General features: G+C 46.9%; 1 protein-coding gene across 1 annotated transcript in view; it reads left to right on the top strand.

Moving 5' to 3' along the window:
* Positions 1 to 17,386, top strand: part of LOC147122704 (uncharacterized) — a 204,719-nt gene that overhangs the window by 137,759 nt on the left and 49,574 nt on the right. The window contains 1 exon segment of the mRNA XM_086009485.1: positions 14,327 to 14,469. Coding sequence (XP_085865611.1) covers positions 14,327 to 14,469 — 143 coding nt within the window.

The raw sequence follows: 17,386 nt of genomic DNA, 5'->3' as shown, positions 1-17,386 counted from the left end.
TTATTTTCGATACCAATCAACTGAAACAGCACACAGAAAGGCTAGCAGAATGGGCAGATAAGTGGCAGATGGAATTTAATACAGAGAAGTGTGAGGTGATGCATTTTGGCAAAAGGAACAGGGAGAGACAATACACACTTAGAGTGTGCAGGGACAGAGGGACCTGGGAGTTAATATGTATAGGTCCTTGAAGATGGTAGGACATATTGAGAGAGTGGTTAACAAAGCATATGGGATCTCGGGCTTCATAAATAGAGGTATTAAGTACAAAAGTAGAGAAGTTATGCTGAACCTTTATAAAGCGCTGGTTAGACCACAACTGGAGTATTGCATCCAGTTCTGGAAGTGGTGGAAGCGGAGACACTCAATGTTTTCAAGGGGAGACTAGATAGGCACTTGAAGGAAATAAACTTGCAGGGCTACGGGGATAGAGCGGGGGAATGGGACTGTCTGGATTGCTCTAGAGAGCCGGCATGGACGCGAAGGGCTGAATGGCCTCCTTCTGTGCCGTTTCCCATGTGGCTATTTGCGCCTGCAGCTCACCAACCTTGTTTACTATGCTTCGTGCGTTCACATACATACACTGCAAACCTATCTTAGACCATCCTGTGTTCTCTCTTAGTCTGACCCCACCTAATATCTTACTATTTCTTGCTTTAGTGCTATCCGTCTCTCCCAATCCTTTGTGCCCTTTGTTTCTCCTTTCTAATGCTACATCCTGGTGCCCATCCCCCTGCCAAGCTAGTTTAAACCCTCCCAACGGCACTAGCAAACCTCCCTGCGAGGATATTGATACCGCCCCTGTTGAGGTGCAATCCGTCTGGCTTGTACAGGTCCCACCTCCCCCAGAACCGGCCCCAATGCCCCAGGAATCTGAAGCCCCCATGCATTTAACTCGGGCAGCTTTGAAGGCACGACATGGACCCGATTGGTAGAGGCAGGCGACCTCATTCAAGTCATTAACTGCTTGTTGAGAGACCCTTAAGAGGGTTTTTAACACCAGCTTTTGACTTTTACTGCAGAAGCACGGGATTCATGGAGGTCGGGTACCTCGCCTGTGAAGGGGAGGCGGAAGCTCAGTGGCCATTGGCGAGTTCATTCATTGACAGCTGGGAAAAGCACATAAACACTGCAACATTACACCTCATTACTTGCGTCATGGAAAGGCTCCTGCTCTCTCCATTTTGTCCACAGATTTAGGTGCCAGCAGTTTGCAGGTCATTTCTGAAACCTCGGAAGCCACTCTCATCACATTGCTACTCAGTATCACAACATTGAGGGATTGGCCCTCTGATCTCCACTTTACCTGCCATCTACTACATCAGCAAGGGTGCTGCTTATACTGTCTCACCTTGGTCCTCAGAATCGGACCAAGATGAGCCCCACCACCAACACCAGCCACACCAGCAGCAGCAGCAGCAGCCACAACAGCAGCCTTCTCCTCAACGACCTGATGCTCCACAAGAGAAAGGGGGGCACCATAGGGCTGCACCGCGCCGGAGGCAATTCCCCCAACACCGGGTATACAGGCAGAGGATGAGCTTCTTCAACATGACTGGGCAGCAGTGCTTCAGGAGGCTCAGGCTATCATGCCAGGTTGTTGCAGACATTTGTAGTTTGCTGGAACAAGACCTGCTGCCCAGAGGACCTGGTGGACACTCCTTACCAGTGGCTATCAAAGTCACCACCACCTTCAATGTCTTCACCTCAGGCTCCTGCCAGGGATCTGCAGCAGACATTTGCAGGATCTCGTAGTTGGCTGCCCATGGATGCATCACCCAGGTGACTGATGCCATGTTTGACAAGTCAGCCAATTATGTCAATTTTGCCACTGATGAGGTCAGTGTTACTGAGCGGGCGCTCGGCTTTGCGGCTCTGTCTGACTTCTCACAGGTTCAGGGCATCATCAACTGCACACATTTGGCAATCAAGGCGCCCCCTCATCACCCAGGAGTATTTGTGAACTGCAAGGGCTTCCACTCCCTCAATGTGCAGCTCGTCAGCAACCATAAAAAGATCATCATGCATGAGTGCGCCGGATTCCCTGGCAGCTGTCATGACTCTTGTGTGCTGCACCAGTCCACCATCCCTCAGTTCTTCACACCTCCAAACAGACTTACCGGCTGGCTGTTTGGAGACTGAAGATGTGGATGATGACACCCTTGAAGACACCAAGTACTGAGACCAAGGAACATTATAATGAGAGCCACATGTTGACCAGATGTGTCATAGAGCAAACAATAGGCATACTGAAGATGTGCTTCAGATGCCTTGACAGACCTGGAGGAGCCCTTTAGTATGCACCAGCCAGGGTCTCCAGAATCATCGTCGTTTGCTCACGCTGTACAACATAGCGCAGCAACGAGGATTGGAGCTGCAGGAGGATCAAGGCGCAGAGCGCACAGCCTCTTCAGAAGAGGAGGAGCAGTTGGAAGTTGAGGAGGATCAAGAGGAGGTAGAGATGGCACCAGCAATGGTGCACATTGCTGCCTGGGATGGCCTCATCATGGCAATATTTACTTAACTTGCTCCAATGTACCCATATGGCTGCCAAATGCTGTACAAAGTTCCCCCTCCCCAACAACACCATAAAGCATCCCTACAATGAACAAGCCATTCCTCTCACCCAAATCCCCAGTGCTCGAAGTTAAGTAATGTCTCACCATTCACTCCAAGTGACAAAGGCACTTCCAAAGGTTTGAGGCAAAATTGGACAAGACCGGAAAGTGCTGCAAATAAATACATTTATCTGTGTCATCAAAATAACTGAAATTTACCACTAACATTTTTTCATACACCCATGTGCATCTACTTTTGTGTCATTTTTCTTTTCCAAGTGGAACCCCTGTGGCTTCAGCAGAGGTAGAGGCAGGCTGCTCACTTCTCTGCTGTGACTGGATAGAACCTTTTGGCAGACGTCCTCTGTGTTTTGGAGCCTGCGATGGCCTCGCCAAAGTCAACTCTGTTAAATCTGTGTATCTTGATGTTGTGTGTCCTTCAATAACTAGACAAGAGACTGCAGAAAACAATCAACAGGTGTTTACTGGATGAGGGTTACTCGAAAGCTAAACTGTACAGATCCCTACTCAGGGTTATATACCGGTGTGGTCACTGCCGGTACTACAGTATACAGGAGCTGTAAAAAGTAGTTCTCCCCTTAAAGGTACATACACTACAATTCCTCCCCTTTTAGATTAACAGTACCATAACATTCATTTAACAATTAAATATCAACTAATTACAATTAACACTTTTAACATGCAACAATAACTGAAAATAGTCTATTTATAAATTCAGTCTTTGGGGAGGCTTCCTGATCCTTTCTGGATAGCGCCTTTCCTGAATGTCTTGCTCTTGGTGCGGAGGCGATTCTGGCCCCCTGTCGTTGGTTGGTTCATCAGCTTCTGATGTTACTGTTTCTGGGGTAGATGCTACCTGTATGTTGGGTTCATCACCAGGTACATGAGACATGGGGTTGACTCGTTCCTGTGACTCTAGGATCTGGTCAACATGGCGTCTCACAATGTTCTCCCCAACATCCACTGTGTACATTAGTGGCCCCTGCCGTGTGCATATTGTTCCAGGTTGCCATTTCTCTGTTCGGTAGTCGCGGGCCAAGACTGGTTGCCCTACATTGAAGCTCCTTGTCGGCTTCTCATTGATGTGCTGGAATTGCTTACTCTCAACATCTCTTCGTACATTTGGTCTGAGCAAATCCAGACGAGATCTCAACCTTCGGTTAAAGAACATCATGGCTGGGGTCTGGTTGGTAACTGCATGTGTCGCATTTCTGTAGGCTAACAGGAAATTGTCCACCTTATGCTGCAGTGGAATGTCGTCATCGCACATGGCTCTTACTGTTTTTTTAAAGGTTTGTACGAACCTCTCAGCCAATCCATTTGTGGCTGGATGATACGGGGCGGATGTGTAATGCCTTACCCCATTCCTTTTCATAAATCTTCGAAACTCTTCGGACACAAACTGTGGTCCGTTGTCGGAGCAAATCTGTTCTGGCAAGCCATTCCTGGCAAAAATGGTCCGTAGGACTGCAATAGTTTTCTCCGTGGTGGTGGAGGACATTTTGATGACCTCAGGCCATTTCGAGTGCGCATCCACGGCTATTAAAAACATTGAGTCCATGAATGGACCAGCAAAATCAATATGCACCCGTTGCCATGGAGATGAGTGCCACTCCCATGGGTGTAGAGGGGCATGTGGTGGTGCATTTTGGACCTTCTGGCATCCTGAGCAGCTCTTTCTCAGGTCCTCGATTTGCTGATCGATTCCCGGCCACCACACATAAGCCCTAGCAAGGCTTTTCATTTTCACCCCTCCCAGATGGCCTTCGTGAAGCTCATTGAGCACTCTCTCCCTTAACTTGGGTGGAATTACCACTCGGGATCCACACATCAAGTTCCCCTGGCATACTGACAGCTGTTCTCTTCTGGATGAGAATGCTGGCAACAGTGAGTCGCCATGTGTTGGCCATCCCTTCACCATCAAGTCATATACCCGAGACAGTGTTGGGTCATTTCGGGTCTCCTTCTCTATATCAGCATTAGTTACTGGCAAGCGTTCAATTATAGTCGAATAAAATATTTCGACAGGGTCCACTGCTGGTGCTTCCTCCACAGTACGCAGTGGCAGGTGTGATAGCCCATCAGCGTTTCCATGCTGTTTCGTGCCCTTATACTCGATTTCATATTGGTTCGCCCCTAGAAGAAGGGACCATCTTTGTAGCCGTTGCGCAGTCATCACTGGAACGCCCTTCTTTGGATTAAAGATGGAGACAAGTGGTTGGTGGTCAGTCAGCAAGGTGAACTTCTGCCCGTGCAGATAGTGATTATACTTTTTCACTCCCCACACTATGCTGAGGGCCTCCCTGTCAATCTGGGCGTAGTTATGCTCGGCTGAGGCTAGTGATCGAGACGCAAAGGCTACTGGCCTCTCCGAGCCGTCTGGGAATTTGTGTGACAGCACCGCTCCAATGCCATAGGGTGATGCATCACACGCCAACCGAATTGGTAGTGCTGGGTTGAAATGAGCCAACACCTCTTTTGATGTGATCAATTCTTTGCACTTCTGGAAAGCTCGTTTACATTCGTCATTCCACTTCCCTGGTACCCCCGTTTGCAGTAGGGTGTTCAGTGGGTGTAGTACTGTAGAGAAATTTGGCAAGAACTTATGGTAGTAGTTCACCAGCCCGAGGAACGACCTCAGTTGTGACACATTTTCCGGTGCTGGAGCCTTGACTACTGCCTCAATCTTTTCAGGGGACTTATGTAACCCCTCTTCATCAATAACGTGGCCACAATACGAGATCTGCTTCTGGAAAAACTCGCATTTGTGGCAATTAGCTCGGAGCCCATATTCCTTCAATCTAGTGAGCACCTGCTGCAGGTTGGCGAGGTGATCACTGTCATTTTCGCCCGTGACCAGGATGTCGTCCAAATAACACTGGGTCCCTGGAATCCCTTGCAGGACTTGATCCATTGCCCTTTGCCAAATAGCCGGAGCTGATGCTACCCTGAACACCAGCCGGTTGTATTGGTAGAGACCTTTATGAGTGTTGATCGTGAGGTACTGTTTCAAGGCTTCTTCTACCTCCATTTGCAGGTACGCCTGGGCCAGATCAATCTTAGTGAAGCGTTTCCCTCCAGATAGCGAGGCGAAAATATCTTCAATCCGCGGAAGCGGATATTTTACAGTGTGAAGGACTGGGTGCACTGTCACCTTAAATTCCCCACAGATGCGAACCTTCTTTGGTTCCCCAGGCGCATTATTCAATGACCTCTTCCTTAAAGGAACGATGGGTGTAACCCACTCGCTCCAGTCCACTTTCGACAGTACTCCTGAACATTCCAAACCTTCCAGATCTGCTTCGACGGCTGGGTGGATCGCATAAGGGACCGGTCTGGCCTTAAAAAACTTTGGGCTTGCATTTTCCTCTATTTTGATTGTCGCTGTTATGCCTTTTAGTGTTCCGAGTCCCTCCTGGAACACTTCTTGTGCGTCAGTTAGCATTTTTGACAGTCGTCCAGGTGTGACGTCGTCATCCTTTTTGGCATCTACAGTCAGTGCTTGTATGGAATGCCAATCTAGCTGTATCTTCCGGATCCATTCATACCCTAGTAGTGGTGGTCCTCCATCTGGCAATACATATAGGTCCATTTTTGTTGTTTCCTTGCCGTTATATATAACGTTCACCCTTATTTTTCCTTTGGGGTAGACTTTTTGCCCCGTGTACGTCTTCAAGACAATCTCCGTATCTCTCAAGGGTATATGTGAGAATAGCCGCTTGTAGCCCCTTCGGTTTATGATTGTTAGGACTGATCCTGTGTCCAATTCCATTTTCACTTGGACTCCAGCTATCTTGAGCGTGACCCAGATAGTTTGGTGATCCTCTGTTTTGATCACATTATGTAGTTTCAGACAACCCAGCTCCTTGCTTCCGGAGTCTGTATCACTCTTCAATTCGTCTGAACTACTCTCCGTCACCTTATGTACCTTCTTGTACTTCTCCTGTGGGGATTTCTTGCTGCTGGTTTTCTTTTCTGACCTGCAGACTCTTGCTATGTGTCCTACTTTTCCACACTGCCTGCACACTTGGCCCTTGAACCAGCAATCCTTATGGTCGTGTGTTGTTCTGCCGCAGCGATAGCACTTCACTGTTCCGTATGACATTTCATTTGTGCCATATTCTTGCGGTCTCCGTTGTATCTCTGCCGCGCCCCGTGCTGCTGCTTCGTGTGATACTGCCATGCTGAAAGCCTTGTCCAGCGTAAGATCCTTTTCTGATAGAAGCCATTTCTGGGTTCCTTCACTTTGAAGCCCACACACAAACTTGTCCCTTAAAGTATCTGCTAGTCCCGTTCCAAACTGGCAGTGTTTCGATAGCTTGCGCAGTTCCGTTAAAAACTCAGCATTACTTTCATCTTTATGCTGGTTCCTTTTGTGAAACTTAAATCTTTCTGCTATCAGCAGCGGTGTTGGGTCTAAGTGGTCCTGTAGTATTGACACTATGTTTTCAAAATCCTTTTCCGCTGGATTCTCTGGGGTTGCTAGTTTTCGCAGTAAGCCATATGTTTTTGCACCCATTGAATTCAACAATACCAGCGCTTTCCTGTCATCTGGCACTTCATTCACCTTGCAGTACACTTCTATGCGTTCGACATATGTCGTCCAATTTTCGACTTCATTGTCGAACGCTGTGACACTGCCACTCTTCGGCATCCCTGGGTGTGGTTAGACTGGCTCAAAATGGCATCTCCTGTGCTCTCCCTTCTTCTCTGCTGCGGCTCAAACAAAATGGCGTATCCCGCGCTCTCCCTTATTCTTCGCTGCGGCTCAAACAAAATGGCATCTCCCTCGCTCTCCCTTCTTCTCCGCTGCGGCTCAAAATGGCGTCTCCCGCGCTTTCCTTTCTTCCCCGCTGATGCTGCTCGCCCTCTGAACAGCGCCTCTCTCTCTCGTTGACGCCGCTCGGTCCTGAACAGCGGCTGCGCCCTGTGCGCTCTACCCTCTCTCTTCTCGCGTCGACGCCACTCGGTCCTGAACAGCGGCTGCGCCCTGTGCACTCTACCCTCTCTCTTTTCCCGTCGACGCCGCTCGGTCCTGAACACCGGCTGCGCCCCGTGCGCTCTACCCTCTCTCTTCCCCGCTGATGCTTCTCAGCCTTTTCCTGTGCCGTCGGTCGGCTCTAGCTGCCGCTGTGCGGGAAGGGTCTGCGCCGTACCTGTTGCCAGCCCGTTTCGCTGGAGTCTCCGTTGGATGGTCGACGCCCATGCTTCTGGAATCAGCCTTCTTCTGCAGAGTTGCAGGTAGGTTCGAATCTACTCGTCGCCAATGTTAAATCCGTGTATCTTGATGTGTGTCCTTCAATAACTAGACAAGAGACTGCAGAGAACAATCAACAGGTGTTTACTGGATGAGGGTTACTCTAAAACTAAACTGTACAGATCCCTACTCAGGGTTATATACCGGTGTGGTCACTGCCAGTACTATAGTATACAGAGCTGTAAAAAGTAGTTCTCCCCTTAAAGGTACATACACTACAAACTCCTCCTGCGACTGTGCAGGGGCAGACTCAGCCATTGGGATCCGAGGAAGCATGTGGGGCTCTGACTGAGGGGGGGCAATGGGGGAGAAGTGTGAGCACTTTGAGAAGAGCCCCCACTTCCATGTCCCCTCTCACCATCATCCGTCTCTTGGGCCACCTGCACTTACCTGCTAGCAAGGAGCTGGAGAGCATCTTGCTGCGCAGCAGTGGGGTGATGAAGGTTCAAGTTGATGTTTATATCCCTCCTAGAGAGGAGGTCTATGAACATCTGTCATCTGTTGTCCACAGCTAGCATGTTCGCGTGTGACTGGCGCATTTGCTGCTCCATGCAGGTGACCATCCTTTCCATGGAACAGCCCATCATCACCATCGCCTGCGACATGGTGGTGCTCATGTTGGAGAAGGACTCTTCCATTCTCTGCACATTTGCACACATTGCGGCTGGAAAAGCTGCCAGAGCCTTATGCAATTGTTGCTGCCCCTCCAAGATCACCCTCTTTCTCAATGGCCACTGAGGTTCAGCATCTGCATACAGCTCAGCAGACCTTGCAGCGTCCTGCACCCTCTGGCAAGGAGTCTCTACTCTTGTCCCTGTCAGCACCATCTGCTCTTGCTCACTTGTCCAGTGTGAGACACCAGGTGACAACTCTACTCTATCTCGCAAAGGACCCACTGAGGTGTGCGTATCTGCGCTGGTGCTGGGTGTGCTTGGGTCTACTGACGGTGCACCCTCAGAGAATGGAGCTTCCTCTGAGGAGCCGTCTTCCTCCTCAGGCTGGACAGTGGGTGTGGCTCATGATGGCCCTGTGGGAGAGTAAAGAGATGATTTAGAATTGTTATATAAAGAATGGGTAATGTTACCATTATGCAAATGATTAAAATTCACTGGCTGCTGACATCAGTCACCTTATACATGACTGCTGTATGCCATGTGGCTGTACGAGATAAAATTCTGTCACCAGAGTCCTCAACATTGACTCCGGACCTCATGAAGTCTCATGGCTTCAGGCCAAGCATGGGCAAGGAAACCTCCTGCTGATTACCACCTACTGCCCTCCCTCAGCTGACGAATCAGTACTCCTCCATGTTGAGCACCACTTGGAAGAAGCACTGAGAGTAGCAAGGGCACAGAATGTACTCTGGGTGGGGACTTCAGTGTCCATCACCAAGAGTGGCTCGGTAGCACCACTGCTGACCGAGCTGGCCGAGTCCTGAAGGACATAGTTGCCAGTCTGGGCCTGCAACAGGTGGTGAGAGAACCAACACGAGGGAAAAACCTACTTGACCTCATGCTCACCAATCTACCTGTCACAGATGCATCTGTCCATGACAGTATTGGTAGCAGTGATCATGATGAGACAAGATTCTGTAATGTTACGAGCTTCTGTAATGTTACAAGCTGATGTAGCAGTGGAGAATTGCAGAGATTGGCAGAAAAATGACTAGGGATAATTAACTTGCATCAGCAGAAAACCTTAAAGGAGATACCAATGGAAAAGGGTATAAATATTGAACTCTCAAATGGAATATCAGACTCGCTTTAATGGGGCAAAGCGATTCTCGGCTTCATAGGTGGCTCTGTAGTCTACCACACTTTGTACCTCAGGGATCAAAGGTATTTGATATTGATGGATATCCTGTATAAGAAAACTTTAAGAACTGTAATACTGTAGCAAAGTTAAGATTTAAAAGTAAGATTCTCTGTTAATAATAAGAGATTGTGGGGGAGAAATTCAGTAGGTTGCGCCACCCGTTAGCGCCTTAAGAGGGCGCTAAGTGGGTCGCAAGCCAACTGGCGCCCGAGCGCGGCACTGTCCACCCCTCCCGCTAAATTCCGCGGGACGTTAGTGGTGGCGCTAACCGTTAGCGCTGCGCCGCTACTGATGATGTCATCGGTGTGTGCAGCACCCCACTGATGCCCCGGCCGCGATATTTGGCAGCGCCCCCTGATTTACCACCGGACGCTATGTCCGACCGGTTCAGGGGGGCCTACCTGCGGCCGGGGAGGCGCAAATTAAAGGAGAGGGGCGGGGCGGCCATTTTTGTTGTTGGCCGCCTGCCAGCACCTGCCTGCGCTCCTGTCCCCGGCCTCCTGAACCCCCCCCCCCCGCAGAATGCCAGCTGCGTTCCAAGAGCCCGGCACTTCTCTTCGGTGCCGGGCTCTTTTGCCTGCACTCCCAATCCTCGGGGGCCCAGCTGGGCCCCAGATCGCGCTGCACAAGGCCCCTCCCCTTTAAGAAGGGGAGGAAGGCCTGCAATGCCGCAGCGCGACGTGCCGCAGCGTGTGGCGCTGCGGCACATTGTGCCACGATATTCAGTCACAGCGCCCCAAGAGTGATGCGGGGCGCCTCCAGTAGCGCCGTGCTTCCCTTTGGGGCGCTACCACTCAATTTCCAGCGGGCGGCCGCGAATGCTTCCGGGGCGCTACTTTTAGCGCCCTGGCGAGGCTGGCGCCCCAAACGGGACTGTACTCAATTTCACCCCCTGTATGTTTTCTCTTTTTAGAACTGTTAAAGTTGCAATTCACTGATTCACCAACTGTAAATTGCATGTCGGTTCTTTTAATAAATCTTTATATATTTTTAGAATTGTCTCACATAAGACTTTTGTATCAAAAATTCGCGAATTCAATCTCTGTACACTCTTTGGTGTAGAGTCACAGAATTCTGAGGGAGTTTTCTGGACTCTCATAATATCCGGGACGTTACAGTCTAGCTAAACTTATTAAAAGTGCTATCTGGAGGACGGTAACATTCTCGGGTTGTTCCTTCCCTTTAGGGAGAGATAGCCCGGACCTTTAGACACAGTTAAGCGCCTTTAGGATTCGGCTACCTCAAACTTCAGTTGAAAGTGAACGTCTGAGAAATACGCTTGATCCGAGGTAGCCCTAAAGGGGCTAGGACTAGTAAAACTCCTTTCTCAAGATGCACTGCAGCAACTCGCCAAGGCTTCTTCGGCAGCACCTCCCAAACCCACGACCTCTTCCACCTAGAAGGACAAGGGCAGCAGGCGCATGGGAACACCACCACCTCCAAGTTCCCCTCCAAGTCACACACCATCCTGACTTGGAAGTATATTGCCGATCCTTTATCATCGCTGGATCAAATTCCTGGAACTCCCTACCTAACAGCACTGTGGGAGTACCTTCACCACATGGACTGCAGCGGTTCAAGAGGGTGGCTCACCACCACCTTCTCAATGGCAATTAGGGATGGGCAATAAATGCTGGCCTTGCCAGCGATGTCCACATCCCATAAATATATATTTTTTTTAATTATCTTTTTAAGGGATGCAAAGTAATGTTCTCTGGTATACTTCAGGTCTTTGTTAAAGGATGGAGCTCACCAAGTAGATTGATGATGTGAATAAGGAGCTGACAATCTGGTGTGTAAATAACCATGCCACTTTAATAAGTAACAGAGCGTTTCATGTTAAAAATAACTGGAGCAGGAGAAACAGGCTGCAGCAAAAAATAGCAGAAACAATGGCCCGATATGTACGGGAGGTGGGGAGGCCGAAAATGACTGAAGAACCTGGAACAGCTGGGAATGCGGACGGCCAGCCGAACTAATCGACAGGACCTTATTGTCACTTTTTTGTTCCGTTTCCCGGAATCAGAAGGATTAGAGAGAGACTGTGATCACCACTGAGGGAGGCTGACGGCTTCCTAGAGAGACCAGGGGGGAATACTCCTGCTCTTTCTGGCCCACAAGGGGTGCCAGAAAATGCACTTACAGTACCTTGTGGAGCCAGCAACTCACACCTGCCTTTCACTGCTGGGTATCTCGACTCCTGGGAAACTCCTGCAGCATCTGTGAATTTTAAACCTAGTTCCCAATTGCACTGTAGGAACCCGATTTAAATATGTTAATGAATTGTCGAAGCTCTCCACGGCAGGACACTCAGATACCACAATGAGTGCATATGTTGGGGATGCGTTCCCCATATCTAAGCCTTTAACCCGCTTCCCTTCCCCTCTCCCCCCCCACCCCACTGATGTCACAGCAGTCTGCACAAGGGGATTCCCACTACAGTTCGTTGACTTCAATTGAAGGTCAGAAAACCCAAAGTTCCTGACGCAGGGATCGTGAGGTCCTTGTGCGAAGCGTACTTCGGGGCCAGCAGCAAATGCCTTCGCTTCACTGCTGACCGCAAATTCCAGGCAATTAAACTAGACAGCTGGGGAGCAGACAGGGAAGAAATTGGGGCCCAAGTGAGTCTAACCAAAAAGTGAATGATAACCAACAGGTGGGTATGAACACAGTAACTTGAAGATATACAGGGGCCAGATACCATTAATAGGCAGATATTGGTGCTGAAGGAAGAAGTAAATCTAAAATAACGTGTAAATACAAGACCAATTAATGTATTTTTAGGTGGTGTTACTTGAGGAAGGGATATTGGACAGGGAATTCCTTGCTCCTCTTCAAATAGTGCTATAAGATTTAAAACATTCATCTAAGCAGGCAGATATTTGAATGTCTCATTCAGAAGATGGTTTCTCTGACAATGCAGCACTCCCAAGTACTGCTTTGGAATACTAACCTGGAATATGGTCTAGTGTGGGGTTTGAACTCAAATTTTCTGAGTCGGAGGCAAGAATGCTGCCTGCTGAGCCAAGTTGTACTTCTGAAATAGACTTCAAAATGCTAAAAAAATATACTTAATAAAATGTCAAAAATCAAATTTTCTGGTGGAATGCCCCTAGTTAATAAATGTTGTGTCTTTAGTGCTCAACATCTTCAGAAATTTCTGAATCTACCATCCTAGCAAAAAACCTTTCATTTTTTTTCCTACAAGTGATGGAATGTTATGTATAACTTCAGATTAAATTATGACAAGCCTGTTCCCCACTACATTTTCACATGTTGGCCTACACTTTTTGAGTTTTCTGCTTTTTGAAGCTTTTTGTCAGCTTTTGCTATTTTTCTAGCTTGGCATGTATGTAGCAGTGTAACCAAAGCAAGAATGTGTTTTAATTTTTCATTGAAACAATTGTTTCCACAATAAATACATAAATAAATAAATATTTTCCTAATTTCATTTTAAAATATTGTAAAAATTATTCTCCATGAGAGGAATGTCCTTGTAATACAAGAACAAAGGTACTTTGGCGAGGTAGTCATAGATCCAAAACCCACTGAGCCCATCTATGACAGTATTCAGCTGGGCTACTAAATGGAGTGCCTGAGAATAGTCGGATGACCCATCTTGATGAGGATGGGAAAATGTATAATTGGCTTTCCCCACCATGGATTAATTTGTGACATTAAATCCATCCCAGACTGATGACTTCAGTCTCCCATCTATAATCCTTTTTAGGATTCTAAATGCAATGAAATTAAGAAGAATTAACCCATAATTCAAGATTGTAAAGATAGTGGTGTGCAAAGTGGAAAATTTACTGAGTGACACAGTAGGCTATGTCTTTCTGAGATTGGGGTTAACATATACTGCTGGCTGGTTCAGTGGGAGTTTATATCTACAGGATGAATCCTGGCAGGTGCCATTCCTTCCTGTTTCCATCAGTAGTAATCATTTTTGGGCAGGTGGTAAAATGCTACACTACTACAGCTAAATGCCTGCTTCAGTTTTAGCACCTTACTACCACTACTCAGCCTTAAATGTTATTTCCATTTTGGCTAACATTTGTTAGTTTAAACACATTTATATGTCATTTTATATGATTCAGTGTTTATAGCTTGCCGTATGCACAATACTAAACATCTCAACAACAACAACAACTTGTATTTATATAGCACCTTTAACATAGTAAAATGTCCCAAGGCGCTGCACAGGAGTATTTTAAGACAAAAAATTTGACACCGATCCACATAAGGATAAATTAGGGCAGGTGACCAAAAGCTTGGTGAAAGAGGTAGGTTTTAAGGAGTGTCTTAAAGGAAGAAAGAGAGGTAGCGAGGTGGAGAGTTTTAGGCAGGGAGTTTCAGAGCTTAGGGCTGAGGCAACAGAAGGCATGGCCACCAAAGGTTGAGCGATTATAATCAGGGATGCTCAAGAGGGCAAAATCTCGGGGACCAGTTGTAACCCTGTATCTCAAACTATCCTGCCCTTCCCAATTAGACAGAAATATTGCAAAGAGCAGCCTGCACAAAGATACAAATGGGAAATAGTATAGAGACGATTAAAAAATAATTGGAATTTTCATTAAAATCAAACATTTTTCCAAAAATCAGTATAGTTTTTAACCATATTGTTGTCACCTTTGCTTGTAAGCTCTTAAATAATTTTTCTTTCATATTGCAGAATGGAGTAGAATTAGAAACTGAGGATAAAAATGGGAGCACGCCTCTAAAACTTGCGAGAGGTTCCCAGTATAAAGATATCGTTGTATATTTAGAAAATACGATCAGTCAATCAAAAAGCCTGATTCCGAAGTTTGACTGGAGGTAAAGTAGAACAATTCAGTTGTGTAATTTCTTTTTTTTTAAATATTACACAGTACTGTAGAAACACAGCTTCAAAAGCATGTGTTATATTGGACAGTAGTGGAAGGTCTATAGTTGAGCACTAGGGCATTGTAACATTTTTAAGAGTATTTGCCAGACTCAACATAAAGTACTGACCAACAGCCAACTTTGTAACTAAGCTTATGGTGGAGTTCACAAGAGAGTTGTGCAATAAGATTGGGAAGCAGTGCATGTTATTTTTTTAATGGTTTATGTGTGCATGGAGAGGGGTAAGATCAGTAGTGGGAGCAAAGTGATTAAAAAGGATTGAGATTTATTCTCAGGTTTGATGGTTTTTGGCCAGCTATGGTTCCTTGAGGAGGACTGATTTAGGACAAGCAGCCCTTTTGAGGGAGAATGTGGGGAGGTAAACATTGCACACAGGAAAATGTTGCTTTGTTTTGTAAAAATACATGTTCCTAATATAACAGGGAGAGGGGGCGCGGAAACGTGCTTACATAAAGCTAAACACAATCCCATGCCTGATTTTGCTGCTTTGCAGTTTTCATGGGACTGCTGCAGAGTCGAGTGTCCTTTGTAACTCCCTGTGTTTGCATGGTGTAGGGATTATGGGAGATGCTGCTGTGACCTTTATAGTCAGAGTAAAGCTAGGAAAGCAGAGTCAGGGTAATGTTTTATTAAAATGAGCCAAAGGCAGCCAGAATGTTATTGATCTAAAGAATGCTTGGTGTGCACGAATGTCCTGATAATACATAAGTTGATACTTATCAGTCGCAACTAATTCTGAATTATAATTAATTTGGTAATTCTGGTATGTAACTTATTTTAAATGCATTATAATATCCTAAAAAATTAAACTAATCTAATAATTTGTTTAACCCCAAGTACCATTACACACAGACATTAATGACTAGGAAAAGGAATGTTGAAACCTGAAAATTAAAGGTAGACAATGAGAATGAATATTCAAATGTGAGAAATCCAACTCCAATCTGCAAACTCCTAATTGATAAAAGCAGAATTCCGCTTGTGGTAAATGCTTGTCAGGACAGCAGAAGCTATGGCTTGGTGGGGATAGAGGGATCAGTTAGACTGGCCCAGCAAGGGAAATTGTCAAGAAATTTGGCTCATTATAAGTAACACAGAAAACCTGGAGTGACAGTTTTTATTGGCCAAATCATCAAGAATGAACCTTGAACTCGTGGGAGGCGAGTGATGAGCTTGTGAACCTTAACATTGGCATCGCCTATAGGAATGAAACACTGAGTTAAAAAGAGGTATCTTTCCTTGCCTGGGGTGAACATCTATCATTGAGTTTTGGTTACCAGGAATGTTGGCAGACGTCATGACTATTAATAGAATCTCTTGTGTTCCCACACATTGGCTTTGATTTTCCGTGGGGGTTCACCCGTGCATCCACTGTAACTTTTGTGGAAGAGCCACGGGAATCCCGGGAAAATGGTGTAAACATTGTCTACTACCTTTTTACAGGGTTTACGTGACTCTTTCACAAAAGTTATGCAATCAGGAGCACCTCCGCAGAAATTCACCCCCATTGAGTTTGTCATGCCTTCCCAATTTAGATATGCTACAAGTGGACTTATTACCAGGTGTTTGCTTTGGGAGGGTAAAGTGATTTATTTTAACCCCCTGGCAACTGTAGGGCCCTCAGCAGCGTGAGGCCTGGGAGATTTTAATTTTAACTTGCGGGTAGGCGAGCAGCAGTGAGATTTATGGCAGTAGAGGCCTGCTGCTGTGGGCCCGAAGGATTGGCCCCGGCACTCAGGTAAGTGGTTGGGTGGGTGGGGGGGGTGGCGGTCAAGAGGATATTGCAGTAAGGGGAGCAGGAGGGAAGCCTGGGACAGGGGAGGCCCAATATTTCCTTGTAGGGCCCGAAGGAGCATTCCTGTACTCCCTGACCCACAAGGAAACAAAAAAAACTCACCACTCTGGGCCTCTTCTGGCCCCAGTCCTTTTGCCGTTGGGTTAAAATTGCAATCAGGCCCCGATGATGCCATCAGAGCCAAATCTGTATACTTGAACATGATCCCCACTGCCTTCCAGTGGGTGTCCCGCTCGCCTTCTCCAAGGAGCAGGTTAAAATTGCAACTCGTGGAAAGGCAGCAGGATCACTGGGGGTAAGTTGCTGCAGCCGGTTTCTGCCAGGCCAGCAGGGTTACAATCAGCCCTAAAATATTAAGAAATTAAGAACTGTAAGGCATTGTGTGTGAGTTATGTGAAATGATCTGGCTAATGAGACCACCCTCACCCAAAAGAGGAGGAGCCTGAAACTGGGCATCCACTGCTCCTTCATGGTTTGTGCTTCACTGACAGGCAGGAGAAAAAGTGGCATTTCACCAGCAAACACAGGGCTTCACCTACTTTTCATACAATGACACAAAAGAGAAAGGTGAAAATAGATCGTATGGGGTTGAATTACGATGGGGTTCTCCCGACCATCTGCCAAATCGCCGGCAGAAGATCTGCGGGCACCCCAGAGAAACTGCATCACCGATCAGGATAGCACCTACAACATTCAACCCCTACAATTTTAATTTAAAAAGAAATCCAAAAACGGATATGTTGCAGTCTGCCAGCAAAACAATTAAAACCTGCCTCAGGTATGGATAACATTGGGAATCAAACATGTGGACATTTAAATTCTACTGATGTACCACCAAATAGGACCTGAAGTTTCTGACATATGTGTGGATAGAATTTCTGATCTGAAAAGGAACCCTTAGTGCCTCTGGCTGAGATTACTAACAGTGAGCTAAGCATCCTTTGAAAAATTCCTACTTCTTGAGAGAGAGAGAGAACCTCCAATGTCCTGTGTATGGATTGCAGGACTTTTTAAAATTCTGCGCCACATAATCAGAGTTGCCTCAGTCATATT

The sequence above is a fragment of the Somniosus microcephalus genome, chromosome 2 (genome assembly GCF_052327205.1).
Source record: "Somniosus microcephalus isolate GS21.2 chromosome 2, FLI_Smic_1.0, whole genome shotgun sequence".
Lineage (NCBI taxonomy): Eukaryota > Metazoa > Chordata > Chondrichthyes > Squaliformes > Somniosidae > Somniosus > Somniosus microcephalus.
The sequence above is the reverse complement of the archived record's forward strand: the minus strand, read 5'-3'. Positions and strand labels throughout refer to the sequence as shown.